The 20517-nt window shown below is 41.1% G+C and overlaps 1 protein-coding gene across 2 annotated transcripts in view; it reads left to right on the top strand.

Annotated features, from left to right (window-relative positions):
• dmrt1 (doublesex and mab-3 related transcription factor 1) overlaps nt 1–20517 on the top strand; it is a 48239-nt gene that overhangs the window by 17198 nt on the left and 10524 nt on the right. For both annotated transcript variants that reach the window (XM_034691664.1, XM_034691663.1), the window contains exon 5: nt 2752–2911. In XM_034691664.1, the coding sequence (XP_034547555.1) occupies nt 2752–2911 (160 nt within the window). The remainder of the gene's footprint in view (nt 1–2751; nt 2912–20517) is intronic.

Here is a 20517-nt window from a genome sequence, read left to right as displayed (position 1 = left end):
CATGTCCAGTCCGTCTCCGTGCTCTCTCGTCCGTCAACACTCACCGGTTGCGGTTTCGGAACGCAGCACAGAGCAGGGCCTTGTCGTCTTTCTGGTCCTCTGAAAACCTCTGACCTGTTGACTCCAGGCCTGGCTCCGCTCATCATGTCGGTTTGTTGTTGTAGTTAAGTGAAATACGATGTGGTGATAACACAGAGGGCCCGATCTACTAAAGGTTTGCGTGTATAAAAACAAGTGCAAACTTGATAGCGCGCGCAAAGCTGACGTCCTAACCGGGAGCACCGAGGATTGCGTCTTTCAAATGAGCAAAATAGCACTCGCAAATCATTTAGCGTGTTTGCCTTCATGAATATGCAGAACACATGTAGATCATCAGGACGCGCAAAATACTGGGAGGAGGAGATGCAAATGTAATCATTTAGCACACGCAATGTGATTTATCAAACCTGAAGCAGATATAGCGCACTGTATTTGCGTCTATATTTAGCACGTTTGAAAGGCAGGTGCAAACTGGCACAGCGTTACGCACACATGGCTGCGGTCACTGTAACGCTCATCATAACATAGCTTTACAACATGCCCGCAAAAGCTGGGCTTACAAAAATTACTAAATTTTTTAGTCAATCAAACCAAGAGAACAAAATAATAATAATAAAATAACACAAATTCAAAGCAGTTCAGCACCGCGGATAGCGACCGCATCATTCTGACACCCACTTTAACTTTTTCATATAATGAGAGCACAGTAGGTCACTGTATCAACAGATATAAAGTTTAGTCGAATTGGCACAGCGGCCCACATCTTCACATACAAACAAAAAATCAATATGAAGTATTCGGCCTACTCACCACTTTTTGGACGAGCCTTAAGCTCCGCGGACTTGTCCACACTGTATGTCCATTCTCTTTGATCTGACATTCTCAATAAATAACATGACATGTCCACTCAGTCTCTCCTGTCCCATCGTGCTCATCAAGGGGTTTTTAGTTAGTTTTAACTTGGAGAATGAGCGCTCACTGAACTGCGCCAGGCAGCTCTGCGTAACTCCTCATCTCGTGCTTGCAGCAGTGTTGGGGTGAATTGTCTCAAACATGTTCCCAGTTCCATTTAAGCTGGTGAATCTTTGGGACAGTTGCAGGATGATGATATCAGGCATTGAAAATGTTCACTCCAAAGTTGCTCCCTGGGACAGTGAGGCGACTGTCTTCATCGAAGTGACGCCTAAATTTTCTAGAGCAAGAGTGGCAGACTTAGCCTCATCAAATCGCTCTCTAAACTCCATCAAAACACTGATTGCGTTTTGGAGAAGAGTAGATGTGTTTATTTCATCGGCAGATCTTTTGTTTTTTCTCACATCATTCTCCTTTTCACAGATGGCCTCCCAAATCGCGTTTCTAATGCTGAGATGTCTCTGCTGGTTTATTTCCCTCCTCCACAAAGACCTCCAACTCCATGGCTTCAAACTTCATTTATACATTTTAACTCTCCATGGTGACAGCCGATAGCACGCGCAAAATCCTCGTAAAATAGGGCGGTCCGCACCACTTTTGCACTCCTTAACATTTGCGCACGCAGTCTTAGTAGATCACCCGCAACACGCCCAGAAATAACACGTGCAAAATTATTATTTGCACACGCAAATTAGCGCTCGTTATTTGGGATCTTAGTAGATCTTAGATCAGGCCCAGAGTGTTTTATTCCGAAAATGAACCGGATGTTTTCATTTTGTTTTGGTGCCTGACTTCCTGTCCCGCTCCATCTGCTCTGTTGAGATTGATGCGTCATGCTCTGGCAAAAAATAGAAGTCTTGTGTCTCTGATCCAGAGGGTTTCGGCATGCCGGATCAGAGATGGAGCCGGAACGCAACGTAATGGATCCAGTGGAAGTTAACACATTGACTAGAATAGAAACCTATCAGATCTAGTGCTGTGACGGATCGGAGACGGAGACAACCCTTTTCAAAGTTTTCACTCATCTTGGTTGTCCACCTTGAAATGCTAAACTAAAGACGGCTTTACCTTCACCTTGACAGCCCCCGTAGAAGTGGAAGAATTACACACAAGAGGACTTCACCACACTGTGTTAAAAACAGTTTAAAGGCGATGTTGGAAACGAAGCCATGATGCGAGTGAGAGAAAAGGACTGGGAGATTGAGAACTCTGTCTTTAGTTGATGATGTTAAAGTAACGATTAAAGCTGCTGTTGGTAGTCCTGGAATAAACATCAGTTCAGGGAGAGATTTCGAATGTCAACACTACCCCTCCACACCAGATTTCCCTGTCACTACTACTCTCAGGACGATGTAGGAGGACAAATCAGGAGAGTGGCTCTGATTGGTCAGAGCTAACGGGAGTGATTGGAATTTATAGATTGCTGGATACAGAGGCATGGAAAATACAGAGATCTCACCATAATCTCAAAATACCTCATTTACACCTAATTTATTGATGGCTGTTGATGAGTGTTATGACTTTTTTGCCAAACACAGCACAAAATAAGTACAAAAAAATAATAATTACACAGTCCTACCAACTGCAGCTTTAATATTTTCTATCGCTGTTCCACCTACACCCTGCAAATTGATAAAGAACGTTGCAGGAGCCACATTTGTCAACAGAGCTGCCAATCATCTTTTGAACATCATATAAACTAATTGAAGTGAAACCTATCAGAAAAAGGATCACTTCAAAGTGTCTGAAGACATTTTTCTCTAACATGTTAAATCCTCTTTTGTGTTGTCTTGTGTGCAGCCCCATGGAGAGAGCCCCCTCTCCAGCCACAGCATGTCCTCTCAGTACCTCATGCACTACCTGTCCCAGGGCCTGGGCTCCACCATCTGTGTGCCGCCTCTCTTCAGCGTGGAGGACAACAACAATAACAACAACAACTACTCCGAGACCATGGCAGCCTGTGAGTAACACACAAAAACACACTATCTCTTACTCACACACACACACAAACACAAACACACACACACACACACACACACACACACACTTCTCAGGCCCCATAAAGTTTTACCCAGATTTTATCAACAGTGTGGTTAAGTACATCCAAGGGAGGAGTGCACCCAAGACAAGTGTGTCATAAAATTTATAAGATGAAATAAGTATAGAGCAAAGCTTTTTTATTCTAACTTTTACTGTGCTTACTTTTGACTACCTCTTGAATACAGAGCTGTGTTTGTGTGTGTCAGGCGCACATATTTGTGTGTTCATCTCCAAACTGACTCTGCCTTTTGTTGTCTTTTCTGTACCCAAAGTTAATTCAAGTTATGTTTCACTATCAAGCTTTTATCATTTATTAGCAGCCATTAATAGTCTTCATTACAGATTCAAATGCATGTTTTCGCCACTCTTTCTGCCCTTTGAACCCTCCAAAAAAGTTTTATAGGCATGGGATCTTGCCTGCCTAACATGGTGACCCATCTCAGATATGTTGGACTTGTTTCACGTGTGACTCAGTGGTACAGTGGGTCACTTAAACAGAAAGTTTGAGGTTCAAGTACTATTTTTGGGGTGTTTTTACCTTTATTGGACAGCTGTAGAGAGACAGGAAATGTGGGGACTGGAGAGAGGGGGAAGACATGCTGCAAATGGTTGTGGCCGGGGGTCAAACTGGCTTCCTTTGCAATGAGGACTCAAGCCTCTGTATGTGGGGCGATTAGACCGCTAGGCCACCAGCGCCCCAGAATGTTGGAGGCTCTTGCAGTACCATGTTCTTGGAGAAGATGCTGAGCCCCTCACTGCATATCCAGCTGTGTGGATGAGTATTGTGTTTGTACTTGTGGCTACTTACTATAGCTTACTGTATTGGAGCGATTGAATAACTGAATGTGACAGGTAGTATAAAAGAAGCAAAGTTACAGTGTGCTCAGGGAGGTAATGTGGTAAACTCCAGGTAGAGACCTGGTGCTCATGCAGAATTAAGCAAAAAAAGGGGGAAGCCACGGGGCTGTCTTCAGGCACACCAGCTCAAGTCAAGGTTAGATAGGTTAAGAGACAGCCCCCTGTGTTGTCCCCCCTTTTTTTGACTTAGTATAGAAGCACTTAAAGCGCTTCTTAAAAAAGAGCGAAAAAAGCTGCTATCTACAGCCGGAGTAAACCTGGGAAAACACCAACCAATCAGCCTTTTTTGGGTGCCAAAATTTTAAACCATTCAAATCCCGTCCTGCTGTTCTGCCCGCCTCCTGCGCGTACATTTCCCCGGCGTGTACTCTGAGTCCCCGTCTCCTGCCTCTGCTTCCCCTGACTCTACTGACTGCCCCTCTCGCTCGACCTCGGGCCTGTCCCCTCTGACCCGATGAGGTGCTTTGCTCAGGACTGTAGTCCGGATCAGAGTCTAAAAAGCTCTCACCATGGGGGCTCTGACAAGCAGAAGAATGAATGACATTTACTAAGTCCTACAGAAAATGTAGATGTATCTTAGCGTCCGTCCGGACGCTGTAGGGATGACGAGCCGATTCGTGAACACGTTGAGTTTTAATAACCGGTCACTGTCGGCCGTGATCACGCCAACCAACAAAACAACAATCAATGTTTGAATGAATGAAGAACTTCTCCTCTTGTCTCTCCTCTCTCCCGCTCACACACTCGACACCTCTCCTGATGCCTTCACTGACTGTCAACACTGTAGGAATTAAGAACATCTACACTGAACACGTTTAACAAACAGTAGAGCTGTTACAGTATTATATATGTGTTATAACTTTTCTCCTGATATCGTGTCACCAGTACATCTGGATAATGCTAGAATGACAGTTGTGAGTACTAACAGCAGCCATGTTTGTTTGTGTTTTTAACTTTCACTATGATAATGTTTTGGTGAGGACCGGTTTTGAATCAGTCACCATCATATGGTCGCAAGTCAGCGGCGCTCGTGCATGTGAGCGGGGGGGAGGGTCGTTTTGGAGGAGCTCTGAGGGAGGAGGGGAGGGGTTAGACGGAGTCATGAGGAAATGCTACATTCAAATTCATGCTAGTTTTCCGAGACTGCCAACCCCAGCTTTAAGACAGTCTTGTTATGAGCATATTTAATCCCAGCATCATTTCTTCATACACGGCCAACACCACCAGCATCGCAACCCTAAAGACCCCCGCATCTCTCTTCGTCCCTGTGTTTGTTTATGACTTTCACCTGTCCATTTCCTGTGAGGGTCCCACGTCAGCCCCGCTGCGGTGAAAACACCACGCTCCATTACAAGAGAACAACAATCTCAGAGGGTGGCCCCACATTTGGTGTCAACTCAGACTCCTCACTGCAGAGGAAAAAGAAAATAACCAGGAGAGTTTTAGAGATTTTTACCAGCTTGTGACTCCTTTAAATATGAAACCTGAGAGAAGTAAGTATTTCTTGGTTTTAGAGCTGTATTATTTTTGTATTTCAAATAAGAAGACAAACACAATCATGCAAAATGTTGTTACAGTCTTTAGAGAATATTGGCTGAAGCGGCTAAGATTGAAAAGTGTCGCTGAGACTAAGTGGGCTTGTTTTTGTGATGCTTCTTACCAAAAATCAAAGTCAAAGTATCAAAGTCCATGAGAGTTAATTTATATTTATTAACAAAAGACTCAAAATAATGAAATACCAAAAAAGACCTAAATAAACGATGATGATAACGATGACTATGATGATGACGGTCAACAAAAAATAATCAAACATACTCACCCTCTTTCTCTGCCTCCCGCCTACCTCCTGATCTGCTCCTCATGTTCAGTGTCTTGAGAGAACTTTAGTTAAGACTTGTTTCTATATATAAAAACAATGATTGATTGGTTGAGAGGACAAATAAAGACACATTACTCCTTTATGCATCTCTTTTCAAAGTTTATTGTGTTTGTTGTAAATAAAGATGCTGAAGAACAAGACCGAACACAAATTGCATAAAACATTTTTTTTGACTAACGGCCAAATTCCACCAGATCTGTGTCCAGTCCGTCTCTGATCCATCACGGCAGAAGATCTGATAGGTTTCTATTCTAGTAAATGTGTTAACTTCCACTGGATCCACTCCATTGCGTTACGGCTGCGTCTCTGATCCGGCAGGTCAGAGTCCTCCGGTTCAGATACGCAAGACTTCTATGTTTGCCGGTTGCCGGACCACGACGCATCAATCTCAACAGAGCAGATAGAGCGGGACAGGAAGTCAGGTTTCACCAAAACAGAATGAAAACATCCGGTTAATTTTCAGAATAAAACACTCTGTGTTATCACCAGATCGTATTTCACTTAACTACAGCAACAAACCGACATGATGAGCGGAGCCAGGCCTGGAGTCAACAGGTCAGAGGTTTTCAGAGGAAACAGAAAGACAACATGGATGATTAGAGGAGGAGGAGAATCCTTGATTCAGTGATTACCGCGGGAAAACCTCGGTCACATGACTCCAGCTCTCCGGCGGTCTTGCTCCGGACGAGAGAGCATGGATCTGGACCGCACCAGATCGGAGACGGACACAGGTCTGGTGTAATACAATAAAACTTTTGAGGGTATTGAACCCTGCCTTGCATACCAAATATGTATTAATGCAGGATAATGCCAGTTATGATAGTTGCTTTCACATTAAACTGAATACTTTTGCAGAATTGAGCGATAAATCATGCAGTGATGAAAAAATAGAGAAAGGGAACTTCATTTTTTGCTATAAAAACACCATTTTTATTCATGAATCTGTCTTTATTCACCTAAACTAAAATCCTAAGATGTGTGTGTTTGCTCTTCTCGCTGTCCTGCGTCTTATGAGGAATTAGAAGAAGAGTCTTCCACAGGACTATAAACCAATCTGTCCTCAGTATCTGCTGTAATGCAGAGCTGAGCGTTGAGACTGACTCAGCATTATGTTATTTAAGAGGCAGTCCAATTCCAGAGTGTAGGAGTGTCGTATCTCCACATGAGGCTGAAGATGAGCCTTGTTGCTGCAGAGGAGGCTCTCTGTTTAGAGTCTCAGATGCTGTGTGAAACATTGGGGGCTTGTCCTTTCCCGTGTCTGTTCGGGTGTGCTGTGCGTAAGACTTGGACTGTGTCCTTGATATGCTTCCAAGTTGAGTGCACATCTTATCAGCGCTGGTTTCAAATGTGTGTTGGGCATTGTTGGGAGAGTTAGATAATGAGTGGGGCACCAACGTGGTTAAAACTGGATGGTGGCCAAACTGTGAGCACATCAAACACTGCCTGAATACTCCTCTACTGCAGTAGAATGGACCGCATCATGACATGAGCAGTGGAACTTTTTTTTTCTTCTTGTGCGCATACGCCAACCGTGCATGCAGCCTGTTAGAGTCGCTCCTCCTCGTTCATTCTTCTTTCTGATTTTTCTTCTCTTTCTTCATCAAACTTTGTCGTATTTTTCTCTGGCAGTTTGTTGAAGTTGTGACTAGGGTTGCAAAGCGGTCGAAAGTTTCTGGTAAATTTCCATGGGAAGTTAAGCTGGGGAATTTTGATAATATTCCAAATTCAAAACTTTCCATGGGAATTTATGGGAATTAACTGTGAATTAAGGGTAATTTAATGCAAAGGTATCATATCCAAGCATGAATATTTGTTTTGTTATAAGCAGACATCCATCCAAAATAATACAAGTAAAACAGATTTTATTTGCTGGTGGACTAGTGGTCTGAGCGCCCCACATACACACACATAAAGAAGGCCCGCTCTGTGGTTGGCCTAGAACTGGACGGTCTGGAGTCAGTGGCTGAGAGGAGGTTGATGGACAAACTGCGAGCCATCCTGGACAACCCCTCTCACCCTCTCCATGATGAGCTGTGGCTGATGGGGAGCTCGTTCAGTCAGCGCATCATTCCACCACGGTGCAACACTGAACGCTTCAGGCGCTCCTTTGTGCCCACCGCCATCAGACTGTTGAACAGTAATGGAGGCCACAGACTGCACCATGCTGTCCACTGACAACCCCCCCCCCCCCGAACTCTCTCTTGACTGCTGCTAGCATTATAATGTATAATATACTGTATTATATTATGTTATATTACATTACTATTCTAACTACAACCCATGGTCATATTACATACAAATATTATTTCTATTTATGCTTAATTTGGTTCAAACCAAGCCAGAAACCTTGGTGTAATCATAGACTCAGTCCTTAATTTCAGCAGCCACTTTAAGACAATTACAAAGTCCGCCTACTATCACCTTAAGAATATATCAAGGATTAAAGGACTTATGTCTCAGCAGGATGCAGAAAAACTCGTCCATGCATTTATCTTTAGCAGACTAGACTACTGTAACGGGGTCTTTACAGGACTCCCTAAAAAGTCCATCAGACGACTGCAGCTCATACAGAATGCTGCTGCTCGAGTCCTAACAAGGACCAAAAAAGTAGACCACATCACTCCAGTTCTTAGATCCCTACACTGGCTTCCTGTCTGTCAGAGAATAGACTTTAAAATCCTGCTGATGGTTTATAAAGCACTGAATGGTTTAGGCCCAAAATACGTTGCTGATCTGCTACTACTTTATGAACCACCTCGACCTCTGAGGTCATCAGGTACTGGTCTGCTTTCAGTCCCTAGAGTCAGAAGGAAACATGGTGAAGCAGCGTTTAGTCATTATGCACCACATATCTGGAACACACTCCCTGAAAGCTGCAGGTCCGCTCCAACTCTCACCTCTTTTAAATCAAAGACTAAGACTTTTTTATTTACCACTGCCTTCATACCTTAGCTCATTTTAACTCACTTTAAATTAAAATTTGAATGTCATTTTTAATTTATTTCTAATTTTCCTTTTCTTTTCTGTTTTATCATATTTGTCATTTTAATTGTGTTCTTTTATGCCTGTCTGAATGTCTCCAATGCTTTTTAATGTTTCAATGTAAAGCACATTGAGTTGCCCTCGTGTATGAAATGCTCTATACAAATAAAGCTGCCTTGCCTTGCCTTAATTTGTCATTACCAACCATAATCACACCATGTCAACCTGTCACTACTGAATCATTTAAAAAAAAAAAAATTTTTTAATACTGCCAGTAAATTACTTCTATTTAATTTAAATTCCATTTGTAACATTGTATATATCTAAATTGTACTAACAATAACAACTGAATTTCCCCCCCGGGGGATCAATAAAGTAATATCTTATCTTATACAGAGGATACAGTCCTCGTCACAGGGATCGCCGGTTCTATTCCCAGCCGGTCGACCATTTCCTGCATGTCTTCCCACGCCCACTGCTCCCCACATTTCCTGTCTCTCTTCAGCTGTCCTATAAAATAAAGGCAAAAAGGCCAAAAATATATTTAAAAATAAATAAATAAAAAAGATTTATTTGTAAGTAGAACTTTATCAAGTGTTTTTTGAACAATCAATTCTTTCATTGAAGAACAAAAACATTAATGTTGAGTTAAATATCACTCATCCCCCTGACCCAACCCATTCAAAAATTAACAAAAAATGCAATCTCAACAAAGTCCCATTCAAAATGTTAAATAAAAAGAGCTGCTCTCTTTGAGACAGACCACCAGAGTGCCCTCTTCCTGATCTCCGGGGACTTCAACCATGTATTTTCTACATAGCTTATTTTCTCTTCTGTACATACTTTTATCTTTACTTTCATTGTATTTGTATTTATATCTTATTAATTAATTTCTTCTATTAATACATTTTGATATTCTTACTTATAGGAGCAACTGTCTGAATTTCCCCCCCAGGATAAATAAAGTATTTATGATTCTGACTGGGTCTCATTCTCATCATATTTGTCAATGCAGAGAGTCAGTGAAAGGAAAAGACACCTTTTGAATCAGACTTCCAGAGAGAGGAACGTTTTGGTGTATGGGCACGATGCTTTCTAAATGTTCTAGAAAAGTGTGGGAGCCCTGATTCAAAGGGTTTCAGTATGAGCTGGAAATCTGGATGATAAGTTCTGCTTGAATTTGAGATCAGATTGAAGCCACACATCCTTGATCTGTGTCACTTTCATGGCAGTGTAGCTCCGTATCTTCTATGTGGAGGGAATAGCAGTGAGCTCTGATCCTACCTGCCCTCCCCTCCTACCTGACTGCCAGCAGCGCTCCGTCAGATTTATCTCCCTCCCAGGATAGGACTAATCAGTTGGCCAAATACAGAGATCCAAATAACCTTCAGGAGTGCCACGCTGTCCTTTCCCCCTCCTCTCCTCGCCTCCTCTTCCTCTCCCCTCCCTCGCCCTCCCCCTCCGCAGGCCCCGCTGTCTCCGCAAAATTGCCTTCTGGAGTTAGTGAGCGGGAACAGTTAAGATTTACAAACAATGATGAAGCTTGTCATGCGTCTTTCTCCATCCGTCACGGCGGGCCGGGCGGAGCTGTGGGTAGAGCCGTCCTGGTGTTCTTCATAAAAGCCAGCTCTCTGTGAAATACGCCCCCGGCCGGCCTGTTTACTGCCCCGCGCTCGTCAGCAGCACCGCCGCCGTAAATCGCAGAGCGGGAGGTGACAGCGCAGTCCATCAAACTCCCACCCCACCTCGCTGCCCTCCCAACATCTCACCTCACACTGCCATCCCCCCCTCCTCCTCCTCCTCCTCCTCCTCCTACCCCTCCACCATATATACACACACACTGTTTCTCCACTAAGATCTACCCAGGAGGCTCAGATGAGCTGCCTCCAAAGAGTTATGGCTGTTTCAGTCTTACAGGAGACAGCTTCAAGCCGAGTCTGTCTGACTTAATGTTCTTTCTTTTTTTTTTTTTGTCCTTGTCTAGACTTTTCCAAATTCACAACTGCTCAAAGTTTGCAAGATGTCAGCAGAGCAACTTTTCCGATCATGCTCCTCTTACTTTTTTTAATACTGAAGCCAGACCTCAAAATCGAGCGCCGCCATGCCGGCTATACATTTGTCTGTTTTGTTATATTGGTGTCAGCGCAGAGCGTACAGTCATTTAAATGCAAATCAGATTGTTGAGGTATTGCAGATGTTAATCCTGCTAATCGATAGACCTGCGTGAGCCCATTAAGTTAGAAATCCATTACTATCTTTCTAGATGATATTTTATTGATTTTTCTGGCTTCAATCTATACCGCACTGTACACCAAAGTGAGTTACTGCGTATAAAGTCTGTCGTTTCTCCGCCTCCACGGGAAAAAAGAACTAAAAAAACGACAGAGAGATTGCCTTCAGTAAGTTTCTTTGTTTCGTGTGTAAAAAGATCAGATTACTTCAAACACCCACACACTCTCTCACACACACAAACACACACACACACACTCCATGTACTGTACTCGCACACACTTGTGTCCACACTCGCCCTGTAGATGTCAGCGAGGCCTCTCACTCTTTTGGATTTATTAAACCTGAAACAAATCGGTACTTCCAACCTAAGAGGTGACCTTTCCAAAGGAAGTGCTGTTTCATGTCGTGTAGCAGCAAGAGTTCATTTCCTCGGTCGCTGACAGGCTGAGAACATCACTCTGCTCCTGTGTGTGAACTCTGATGTTTCACTAAAGACAAGCTTATTACAGGGGTTCCCAAACTATTCAGCGCGTGACCCCCAAGACTTGTGACCCCTCACTGTCCCTTGAAGTGGTAAAATGTTGCTTCATGCTTAATTCACAGACAGAAAACTAATGAAATGTACTTATTAGAAGGTTTGATTTCAAATGTAACCACTATTTTTGTCTCTATATTTTTTACAATAATGGGTAAAATAAGCACATTTTGAATACTTCAAAAAAGAAAAATCTGGAAGCAATCTCGCGACCCCCAGGGGGTCCCGACCTTCACTTTGGGAACCCCTGGCCTAGTAGAAGCACAGTGGTTTTGATTTCAGGGTTTTACTCTTTAACATTTCTACATATCAACAAATAGACTGTAGTTTTCAGTTGCCAGTTCGATTCCCGGCCGGTCGACCATTTCCTGCATGTCTTCCCCCGCTCTCTACTCCCCACATTTCCTGTCTCTCTTCAGCTGTCCTATCAAATAAAGGCCAAAAATACAACTTAAAAAAAAAAAAAAAGATCCACTTTTTGTTATACTGGTTAAAATGATCTTTGTGTCCCGATGGCAATCAATAATGTGTTCTTAAAAAAAGAGTGAAAAAAGCTGCTATCTACAGCCGGAGTAAACCTTGGAAAACACCAACCAATCCCTGCCATCAGGAGCCAAATTATGAAACCAATCAAATCCCATCCTGCTGTTCTGCCCGCCTCCTGCAGAGCATACATTTCATGTTTGTTTGTGTTTTTAACTTTGATAATGTTTTGGTGTTTTCTTACCGCTGAGTGAGACATGAGTTGGCGTAGTGCTGAAAACAAACGATGTGCTGAGGACCGGTTTTGAATCAGTCACCATCATATGGTCGCAAATCAGCGGCTCTCGTGCATGAGAGTGGGGGCGTCGTTTTTATATGTGTATATATATATATATATATCACACCTTTCAATCAGATAGGACCATGCCACCTTTCTGTAAAGGATGCAGTGATGAGTACTGTAATGATCACAGGTAATACATCGAAGTGCAGAGTGACAAAACTGCATCAAGTGGTTTTTTAACTGTTTTAACTGAACAAACCCTGGATCCCTTGGATGTGTCTTTGTCACTAACGCGCACTGGGGGGTAAAAATCCTCAATAAAAATGAGACAGATGCACGGAGAAGGCCGGGAGAGCTGGTTCATCAAGCACACCTGCTGCAGGTACTAACCAATCCAACAGTGAGCCCCTCAAATGATAACTGAGCCTGTCACAGGAATGGATTGCTTTAATTTATAAAGATTAGGCAAGGCAAGGCAAGGCAGCTTTATTTGTATAGCGCATTTAATACACGAGGGCAACTCAATGTGCTTTACATTAAAACATTAAAAGCATTTGAAACATTCAGACAGGCATAAAAGAACACAAGTAAAATGACAAATATAATAAAACAGAAAAGAAAAGGAAAATTAGAAATAAATTCAAAATTGCATTAAAATTTTAATTTAAAGTGAGTTAAAATGAGCTAAGATAGGAAGGCAGTGGGAAATAAAAAAGTCTTAATCTTTGATTTAAAAGAGGTGAGAGTTGGAGCAGACCTGCAGCTTTCAGGGAGTGTGTTCCAGATATGTGGTGCAGAATGACTAAACGCTGCTTCACCATGTTTCCTTCTGACTCTTGGGACTGAAAGCAGACCAGTACCTGATGACCTCAGAGGTCGAGGTGGTTCATAAAGTAGTAGCAGATCAGCAATGTGTTTTGGGCCTAAACCATTCAGTGCTTTATAAACCATCAGCAGGATTTTAAAGTCTATTCTCTGACAGACAGGAAGACAGTGTAGGGATCTAAGAACTGGAGTGATGTGGTCTACTTTGTTGGTCCTTGTTAGGACTCGAGCAGCAGCATTCTGTATGAGCTGCAGCCGTCTGATGGACTTTTTAGGTAGTCCTGTAAAGACCCCGTTACAGTAGTCTAGCCTGCTAAAGATAAATGCATGGATGAGTTTTTCTGCATCCTGCTGAGACATAAGTCCTTTAATCCTTGATATATTCTTAAGGTGATAGTAGATTAGACGCACAGCGGGTTAAAAGTTGAATTTGAATGTCAGGCGGTCCGCCATTAACATATTCGTCTTGTTATCAAAATCAAAACACACATTCGTCAGAGCTTTTATTATTAGTGATGCACTTTAGCTTGTCATAGTCTCGTCTTCGTCGTGAAAAAATGAGTAATTGTCGACATTTATCGTCATAATTTTCATTAACGAAATGAACACTGACTCAGTCAGACTTTGAGACAGGAAACAGAAAAAGATCACATAACGTTGCACATTGTGCACTAAATCCCATCAAATACACCCGCAATTTTCTCACCTTTCATCTACGATAACGACTTGTTTTAGTCGAGCGCATGCTCACAAAATGTAATAACTGTGAGAGTTGGTGAAGTGATGTTCACTCTTTAATGAGGAAAATGAGAAGAGGCGATGATAAACTGAAGCAATCTTCCTCACAGAGGTTTTAGTGCTTCTTATAACTTGTCTCATAATAAAGTAAGAAGAAGACTTTAATGTTTGATAGGATTAATGTTGCTAACAACACAGACCCTTGAATATGAATGCAGGTCTGGTCAATCTGTAAATAAGAACCAGCAGCAGAGAGAGAGAGAAAGGGATCCTGCTGGGCCCTGTGAGACCCCTGAGGGCCTTGTTGTGTGTGCGCCTGAGTGAGTGTCTCTTTCTCGGCTCTTGGTTACAGTTTAAAAGTCCTGTGTGGCCTGTCAGATTGTCCTCTTCACCCTGCTGTGCTGCTAAGTGCTGGGATGGCCTGTGGGCCCGTGGATGGGCTAAATACCGGTGTAATTGTCTGCTCAGGGCACAAGCACCGTTGTAATGTGTTGTACAACACCACCATTAACAGCGGCCTGGGGCTGGGGGGACATTAAATGGCCGGGGCTGTGTAGTTTATGTCCTCTTCCCCACACTCTCTATTTCTCTCTCTCACTTACACACACTCACACACACACACACTCACACACACACATACTCACACACACACTCTTGTGGGAAGTAAATGAAAAGCCCTTTTTCCACTTTTTTATCCTACATGTTTTTTTATGCATAGAAATTGAAGGGGATATATTTCAGTCTGTTTCTGTATGCATTATCTGAAGAATGAAGTTATTTTAAGGCGTGTGTGTGTGTGTGTTGGTGTGTGTGTGTGTGTGTGTGTGTGTGTGTTGAATACATGATTAATTATTAGATATGAAAACAGTAACTTTGCACTGCTCAGACACCGTAATCCATATAAGACACAAGCTGCTACAAATGCTGACATGCTCATCTCTGTTTCCTTTAATTGATAATGAACACAATCAACAAACTGCAGCAGCAGCTAGTTTGTATCCCAGAGTACATATCCTAAAACAATCTGATTTGTACACAAAATGAGTCTTGAATTTTGTTGTTTTGTTCTGAAAGTGATGAAATAATAAAAGCATATATTGAAAAAAAAAATATATATATATTTTTTAATTGAATACTTTTTATTTATTAGTTTTCAATATATAAAGCAGAGTGAAAGTACTCATACATACACACAAAAAAACAAAACAAAGACGTAACAGCACGTCAGCATTAGCATTAATTAATTAATTTTTTTCCTTTTATTTATTTGCATGAACAAATAACATGGGATCATCATGGGTGTTACAGTCAAGAACAGGATATTCTTTTATATGTGCCAAACTATTCAAGATGCATACACAATCCATTTTCCCCAGCATTCAATACATCTCTCCAACTGAAGTCTTAAAACAAAAGTAAGTCTCTCCATCCAGTAAATTTCTTTAACGAACCCGCACCACTGGTCTACTGAACAACTCGTTTTTAACTCATCCATTAGTTTAGGATTTGATACTTAATGTAGAAACCAACTTTAAAGAAAATGTACAAAGAAAAAGATCGACAAGAATATAAAAAAAGGAAAGTAAAAGCATAGAGCAAATTTAATCAGATTGTATTTAGGTCTGGAAATGTATTTATTTTATATATATATATATGTATAAATGTGTGTATATATGTATATATGTGTGTTTATATATATATATATGTAATTATACATATATATATATATATATATGTATATATGTGTGTTTATATATATATATATGTAATTATACATATATATATATTTATACGTATGTATACATTTTTATATATGTATATATATAAATATATATATATACGTATGTATACATTTTTATATATATATGTATATTTGTATATAATATATATGTATATATATAAATATATATATATATATACGTATGTATACATTTTTATATATATATGTATATTTGTATATAATATATATGTATATAATATATATATATGTGTGTATATATATATATGTATGTATATATGTGTATGTATATGTATATATATATACATATATATATATATGTATATATGTGTATATGTGTATATATGTGTGTATATATATGTATATGTATATATATCTATATGTGTGTATATGTGTATATATGTGTGTATATATATGTATATGTGTGTATATGTGTATATATATGTATATGTATATATATGTATATGTGTATATATGTATATTTCCCCCCTTTTATTTTTTCCGCTGCTTGTGTTCTTCACCATCTGTGTCTAGCTCAAATCCCATGCTCAAGTACACACACATCTACATTTGACCTCCATCTCCTTTCATGTTACATCAATGTTAGTTATTTGTTTCCATCAAAAACATCCCTTAAATTCCTTATCCCATGTGTTATTGTTTCCATGTTATAAATTTCATTAATAGTTGCTTTCCATTTCGTTATCTGTGGTGGGGTCGGTTTCAGACAGTTTTTAGTCACCTGTTTTCATTAAAAATTTTATTTTATAATAATTTGATTAATTTTGCAGCCCCAGTTTGGAAGATTATCTGTCTTATCTTTCTTTATTCTAATATTTTAATTAAAGCCTCAGCACATTTTACAACAAAAATAGCATGTATAAAAATGTAATCCACTTAAAAAACTTCACACACTGACTCTCATTTTGTACCATCCATAAATGAGTTGTTGTAGATATCTCTGTTAGTCACAGTCCCCCCTCCCTGATCACGCTCTTTCAGTCACTTTCCTCGTGTTGTGTTTTGCAGCAGCACTTCAGCGTGGATTGATAAATGATGTTGCCTTGGCAGCTCTCTGAAACAGCTGAACGGCTTGGATAAACACATATGGCAGCTTTAGCACCCGCGAGAGGCGTCCTTCTCTCCATAGCAATATATTTCACTCTTCCTGTGTCCTTTACTTTGGCATTTTTCTTACCCTGTCGACTCACAATGAATCTCATGTTTAGAATGTAGTGATAGGAAAGTCCCGCAAATATTGATCGGCCCGCCTCAGCTCATTATTGCATATCCATAACTTTTCGACGGGCGGCGTCAGAAAGCCGGGCGATAGACTGACAGGCCATTTTGTGAGTTGATGGGGCACAGTAGCCGAAATGGAGATTTAGCATAGGGACGAGGGCCGTGTCACGCCTCCACGGCAGTCATCTTCACTGGGGACAGATTGGTTAACAATGCAGGAGCAAAGGTTCCTCTCTGCTTAATTAGCCTTTGACCTCAAACACTGATGCCTTCTGTCAGCCTGCGTTTGGCCCTCCACTCGTCAGCTCAATGAGAAACCAATAATGAGCCTTTAAGTGTTTCTGACCCCTGTAATGGCTGCATGAGAGACTGCATCCCTTTGAACAATTGTCTCCACAGATCTTCATTTTTGAGACAAGGGTGAGAAACACAGAGGGTTTAATTGCACACACAATTCAATAATAATAAAAGTGCTTATTTAAAAACAGTGCAATTGCTTTTTGTCTCTTTAATTAAATCTTTAATTAAGTGTTTGATGTGGCTTGAAATTAGTAGCTTGAGCCTAACAGTAAGAGATGTAGTAACACACTCCAGTGAAAGCACTTGTGGAATTTGCTTTACCTGCAATGCCTGAACAGGCCGAGGAAGTATTCAGCTCTGTAACTTCAGTTGTGACAAAATAATATAAAAACACTGTTTAACAAGTAAAAGCCTTGCAATGGAATATTTGAATATTTATGAGTAAGTGTTTGTAAACTCTGTATAATCAGAAATACAGTAATTGTGAAATTATGATACAGTAGGATAGGAAACAACACACTTCATTGCCTACTTCAAGGATGTACTTGGCCTCTAGTGCTGCATCCATTCAGCTGCATTAACAGATTTATTAATGAATAAAATCTATAAAAACAAACAAATATTCCACTCATAAACAGAGAAGCACATACCAACAACAAACCACAACATGGATATCATATAACACATACTGCACATGTTCCACATAAAACTACAGAACTGTCTACTGATTCCTTTTTTTCAATCGGGATGAATCCCAAAATTTCTATAGTTAATTGATCCAAATTTTGATCGCATGTTTTAATTACATTATTTTGAATTTCAATACCTTCATTAAACTATGGCAACCCTTCAATCTTTATTTATACAGCGCCAAATCAAACAAACGTTATCTGAAGACTCTTCCCAAACAGAGCAGGTCTAGACCGTACTCAAGACAGGATAAGATCCAGTCCAATCTTACAGACAGGACTCAGTCTGATCTCATCTTAATCCACCATGAGCAGAGCACTTTGCAGCATTTAGCAAGTTACAGTGGCAAGGACAAACTTCCTTTAACAGGCAGAAACCTCGAGTAGGACCAGACTCATATAAGGAACACATCTGCTACGACCGTGTTGGAGAGAGGGATAGAGGGAGATGAAGAGAGAAAGAGATGAAAGGAGTGAGGCGGATAGTCGTAGATTTAGCCACTGGAGTCTGGCACATCAGCTTTAGCAAGTTACAGTGGCAAGAACAAACTTCCTTTTAACAGGCAGAAACGTTGAGTAAGACCTGACTCATAAGAAACACATCTGCTGAGACCGTTGGGGCTGGAAAGAGAGATAGAGGGGCATTCGAGAGAGAGAGAGATGATAGTGATTAAATGGATAGCAGTAGTTGTAACCACTGGAGTCTGCCACGTCAGCATTTAGCAATTTACAGCGGCAAGGACAAACTTCCTTTAACAGGCAGAAACCTCCAGCAGGACCAGACTCATGTTAGACACAAATCTGCTGAGACCGTGTTGGGATTGGAAAGAGGGATAGAGGAGATGAAGAGTGAGAGATGAAAATCGTGTGATAGATTGCAGTAGTTGTAGCCACCGGAGTCTGGCATGTCAGCATTTAGCAAGTTACAGCGGCAAGGACAAACTTCCTTTAACAGGCAGAAACCACAAGCAGGACCAGACTCATGTTAGACACACATCTGCTGAGACTAAGTTGGAGATAGAGGGAGATTAAAAAGAGGGAGAGAGAGATGATAGTGATGAGATGGATACCAGTCTCTTGATTTGAATGCATTGAAATGTGCTCTTTCACATAGTAGTAGCTATTTGCACACTTGAAATCATGCTCTGCTGCCTTTTGTGATGCAGTTTCACGCCGACTTTCATCTGGTAAGCTGCAAATGCATGCTCAGCTCGTAGGTTGGCGCTCAAACTCAAAATACTTTGCATGATATTTTAATTCAGTTTGATGCAATGTCCATATCACTTTTGATTTGTCAACTGGGACGTCTTTTTTAAGTGAAATGTGCCATTCAAAAGCGCAGTGGTGTCTTTATTTTTCATCACAGCACAATATCCATGTCTTCCACATTTATACCTCAAGACAAGAAGAGCAGGAGAGGCATTAAGTGTTTCAAATTTAAGGCAAAGAACATGCAAAACAGTTACTGTGTGATCACTTAAAGAAAGATAACTAGGTTTATTTATTGCTCTAACCATAACTTGTAAGTTCTGATACCATAACATATGGGACACTGTTTGATACCTCCTCCTCTCTGCATTGCTCTGCTTCAAATTGTTACTTGTGATTGGTTTCTTCATACAAACCTTGCAGAATTAGGAGTCACTCAGAAAGGTCAGGTATGAGCAGTGGTTTGAAACTGAGGGTGAAGGTCTGCAGTGTGAACATCAGCTGAGTGCCCTGAGCCTCCACTGTTCACTGCTCAGTATTTAAAGCCTGCCTGCCTGCCTGTCTGCTCTTTGACTGAGTTTTCTGGGTCATTAAATCCCTCTGCCGGCTGATGAAGAGCCAGACGTCCGTGTCGTTTCCAGAGAGAGAGGAGCGTCCGTCTCTGTGAGGGGTTGTCCTCAGCTGGACACCGATGAGACCTTCTCAAACTGGCCAGGGACGATTTTTTTAGACACAGCTCGTATCATTTTAATGGGAGCCATTCAATCCCAGGCCAACCTTGTCATGTGACAGGCAACTCTTCATTCTTAAGATTGAATCTCTGTTCCCTTGATGATGGCCTCCACTAACTGCTCTCGTCCTCACAGAACAGCCTCGCATCCAGACAGCTGATTGTTTTCTGGTAACTTGTAGTTTGTTTGTTGAGGATTGCCTCACTGAGACAATTAAAGCTGCTGATACAGACTGTGAGACATGGTGGAAAGCTCTGGAAAGGTCTGATATAAATACTGAAATACATTACCATTTTTATATTGCACTCTGTCCTCTATCTGCTCATTCTATAGTTAGTTCATATTTTAATATTGCTTCATTCTCCAACTTAGTTAATGTGGGATCACGAAGGACTAGTATTTTTTCCAGATCTGTTACCCCCCCTCCCCCAGACACCTAGGCATATAGCAGTGTGTCCAATCCGGTCTCAAAATATGAAGCCCATGCAGAAGTGTTATAAACTGCAGTTCATTGAGCGTCCACTAGAGGCTGGCTGCAGAAACACCGGAAACTACATACACACCCATTCAAAGAAGACGATCTTAACAGCAATAATAAACATGTTTACAGCCTGGTTCAAAAAAAATCTGAAGATATTAAGATTACGAGTTTTGCCCAAATAAGGTCATGACTGACTTGATTGACAGGCGGGAACACTGTAGCTGTTAGCGAGGAGGCTCAAAGCCCACCTCTTTACCTCATGACAGCAGTTAGGTTGCGTTCAGCATTTCCAATATGGCTCCCGCCGATGATTGGCCTCAA

The sequence above is a fragment of the Notolabrus celidotus genome, chromosome 9 (genome assembly GCF_009762535.1).
Source record: "Notolabrus celidotus isolate fNotCel1 chromosome 9, fNotCel1.pri, whole genome shotgun sequence".
In the NCBI taxonomy this organism is placed as follows: Eukaryota; Metazoa; Chordata; class Actinopteri; order Labriformes; family Labridae; genus Notolabrus; species Notolabrus celidotus.
Note: the sequence above shows the minus strand (reverse complement) of the source record. Positions and strands in the feature narration are given on the sequence as shown.